The sequence below is a fragment of the Nanorana parkeri genome, unplaced genomic scaffold, assembly GCF_000935625.1.
Source record: "Nanorana parkeri isolate BGI_ZX_2015 unplaced genomic scaffold, ASM93562v1 scaffold751, whole genome shotgun sequence".
Taxonomy (NCBI): Eukaryota; Metazoa; Chordata; class Amphibia; order Anura; family Dicroglossidae; genus Nanorana; species Nanorana parkeri.
Genome location: NW_017307019.1, coordinates 705758 through 709238, shown reverse-complemented (window position 1 = coordinate 709238; position 3481 = coordinate 705758). Strand labels below are relative to the sequence as shown.

The window sequence follows — 3481 nt, the reverse complement described above, 5'->3', positions numbered from 1 at the left end:
CCAGCTATAGAGGAATACAAAACCCAGCAATAGTACAGCGCAATGCAGAATACCACCAGCTATAAAGGTACTATTGCTGGGATTTGTTGTATTCCTCCTATAGCCGGTGCCATTCTGCATTCATTGCTGTATAATTTTACACTTTCCATTTCACTATATTGCACACCACACTTTTTTTTATTTTTCACTTCCACCTCTCCAAGCTTGCTCCTGTGATGGACTGCATTCTCAATACAAACTAGTGGTCCATCCCTGGAGCCATTTTTTAAAATGTATATGACTTTTTATCCGATTAACTGATTAATCGAACTTAATAATCTGCTAACTAATCGATTTTGAAAATAATCGTTAGCTGCAGCTCTATAGTATAGTGTTGCTTTAAGCACAACAACACTAAACAGGCGGAATCCCCATGGTTTTCAATGATCCCTGTTCACATCTGAGCGTTGTAGCAAAAGGCCTGTAGCTTGAAAAATGTAAATTTGGTCTTTGCGACGCAAAGACTCATGCTAACCAACCAAAAGCTCTTGCAACGTTTTAATGTTTGCGACATTTCGCATAATTTCTCAACGGCACAGTAACTGTGTCCAGCATTTGCGACATTGAAAACCCTCCAAACTGTCGCAAATTCTAGAAGTCTTCCTGAGCACTTCTTAAAATAGTCCAAAGATAATTCAGCACCATTCCTTTAAGTCAGCTAAGCACTTCAAGGCTATTCAGGCGTTATCCAGAATGTTCCCAGCAAGCTTACAGATAATTCTCCACATGAAGGCATTTCAGAATGAAACATGAATTATATAAACAAAACTATATAGGATAATAAATCTCTCGTCATATGCACTAGAAATCAGGGACGCAACAGTTTAAAAGTAGCAGATGATGCAACCAAATTGATAAATGCCCCCCACAGTGTTGAGCCCAGTTAAACCTTTTTTTGCTCTACTTTTGCATAGGGAAGGGTTGGCACATCTGTAAGGTTTTATCACTCTATGCGTCTACATTCAGGCAATGTACTGTCATCCCGTTCCGGTACAAATGGGGCACGTATAGAAGCAAAGAAACGTAGTCTCTGCCTAATTACCATCAGGCAGATTTTTCCCTCCAAATTGTACCCTGCCACATTCGGACAGTCACGAAGACAGTGAGTGGGAGAGGGAAAAAAAAATAGAATGTGCAAAAAAGGTGTGTGTGTGTACACTATAAATTTGAAAGGGTCAATTGCTTGTTTTGTCTACAGGGTAAATAAGCCGGAATATTCACTGTATTCCTTGTTATTCTGCCATCCAGTGCTGACCTCGAGTATTGATACATGGGCAGGCCCTCACCATTCTCACGTAGTTGACTAGATTAGATGACTGGCAAAGAGGGCCAGTTTGTATGGACTAGTCATATGGCAGAGAGAAGCCTGTAGGAGCAAGGAATAGGTTAAAATGCTCCCACTTATTCCTTGACAAAACATGCAATATTTATATAGCGCCGACAATTGGCGCAGTGCTGCAAATTCACATCAGCCCCTGCCCTCAAGGAACCTACAATCTAAGGTCACTATCTCACATGCATACATACATACATACATACATACATACATGGGCCAATTTACCTACCAGCATGTCTTTGGAGTGTGGGAGGAAACCAGAGTCAGAGGAAAACCACACAAGGACAAGGAGAACATGGAATTTCTTTGCAGTAGTATCCTGACCGGGATTTGAACCAGGGACCCCCAGTGCGGCAAGGCAGAAATGCTTACCACAACACCCCAAGTATCCTTAGCTGTGCAGCATCCACTACATAATTATACCGTACATGTAGTTTCAACTAGAGTTCAGCTTTAAATGTATACTCAAGCAAAATTTACTAAAAGCACTGTAAAAATGCATCCCTCCATGGTTATTTTTACACACACACACACTAGAATATTGCACACAATCTACAAGAACACATTTTTATTATTTTACCAGTACAATTCACAGTACAGCGTAATAGTGCATCCAAGGAAAACACTTTGTATTCTATATTAATTGTACAGACTATAGCGATCAGGCTTAAGATTTCTTTGGAGACAGAAATACAAACTGGGCACCCTGCTGTTCCCGTACCACTAGGTGGCTCAGCTAAATGTCATGTGCTGCTCAGCATCAGATTCTGGAAGTGCTGTAAGCATTGTGAACGGCTTGTCAGAAGATTCATTTAATGGGAAATCCTCTTACTGAAAACGCATGCCAGGGCAATGGCTGCTACAAGACTAATGTAGGATCTTCAAATAACCTGTTCACTGGGATTGTGGCAGAGATGTATATCATCTTTGCATCTCTACTTAACCAAGAGATCTTCTTTGTTAGGAGCAATGTCTAGTAATAAATAGATAAATGAAATGGCTTCTTGGTAAATATTCATAAATCGCAGATGATTCCCAGCAACAAGCCATTCAAGTAGTACACCCTAAGTACAGACTTTCACTTCATAAATCCTACACTGATCGAATATAACAGAATTCGGTGGTACATTTCAGTATGCAAACTCTGGAGAATATTGGACAGAAAAACAGATATTTAGGAAGAAGAAAAGATAAATCAATCAGTCTTTAAATTGGAGAATGTTTAATTAACTTCAGGGTGTGTGTCATTTGTCCTTTTCAGTTTCCAGCGAATAATTTACTGCTCCTTTGACTGCTAAATTAAAAAAAGAGAAAAAAAAAAAAAAAGTTAAGACATGTAGACGTTATCTTGAGAACACAAAAAAGGAACCTATATTGAGTGTGAATGACGCAACACCCTGCATGTAGACATTCACATCCCCTAGAGCACCCATCACAGAAACCTGGTTTTGGAAGACTTTTTACCATCTGCAAAAATCCAAGAACTCCAAGGGCTCAAAGAAACTTATCTGATCCTTAATCTCGCCTGGCTGCTAGACCGGTCCGCACAGACCCTTCTACCCCGGGCTTTAGCAGTCTAAGCCCCACTGATGTCATCACGTCTAGTACAGTCCACTCACCTTAATAGACGTGAGGACGCTGATGGACATACCACAGTTGGAGCAGAAGGGTGAGCAGGGGGGCACTGCCCAAGATTGAGGATTGGGAGAGTATATCTTCTTTTGAGCCCCTAGAGGAAAAGTGAGGACTTAACCTTGCATGAAGGGTGGGGGCGGTGGGAGGAGGATTGTAGTCCCACTGCAAGGGTTAATGTTTCTAAAATCTGGAGTTCTTCTTTAAACCATAATCAAATGTTGGGATTAATCAGTTCAGATACACATCATAAGAAACGCTTTTTGGATTTATTACACTTTGAGACCTGTGTGCAAAAAACATTCCACCCTCCCCTGAGTTTTTCTTCTCCCTCACTCTCCTGCTCCAAATCCAGGTTTCATTAGGGGAGGAGAATCAAAACTGGAGCAGACAAAATCTGAACAAACCGAAGCCGATAGGTTACTATGGACAACTCTTCCAGATTCTGTCTGCTCCAGTCTTCATAAATTCCCC

General features: G+C 40.9%; 1 protein-coding gene across 2 annotated transcripts in view; it reads right to left on the bottom strand.

The window, feature by feature from the left end:
• Nucleotides 1-2434: 2434 nt before the first annotated feature.
• REEP6 (receptor accessory protein 6) overlaps nt 2435-3481 on the bottom strand; it is a 13565-nt gene continuing 12518 nt past the window's right edge. For both annotated transcript variants that reach the window (XM_018564445.1, XM_018564446.1), the window contains one exon: nt 2435-2669. In XM_018564445.1, coding sequence (XP_018419947.1) covers nt 2652-2669 — 18 coding nt within the window. In that variant the 3' untranslated portion in view covers nt 2435-2651. The remainder of the gene's footprint in view (nt 2670-3481) is intronic.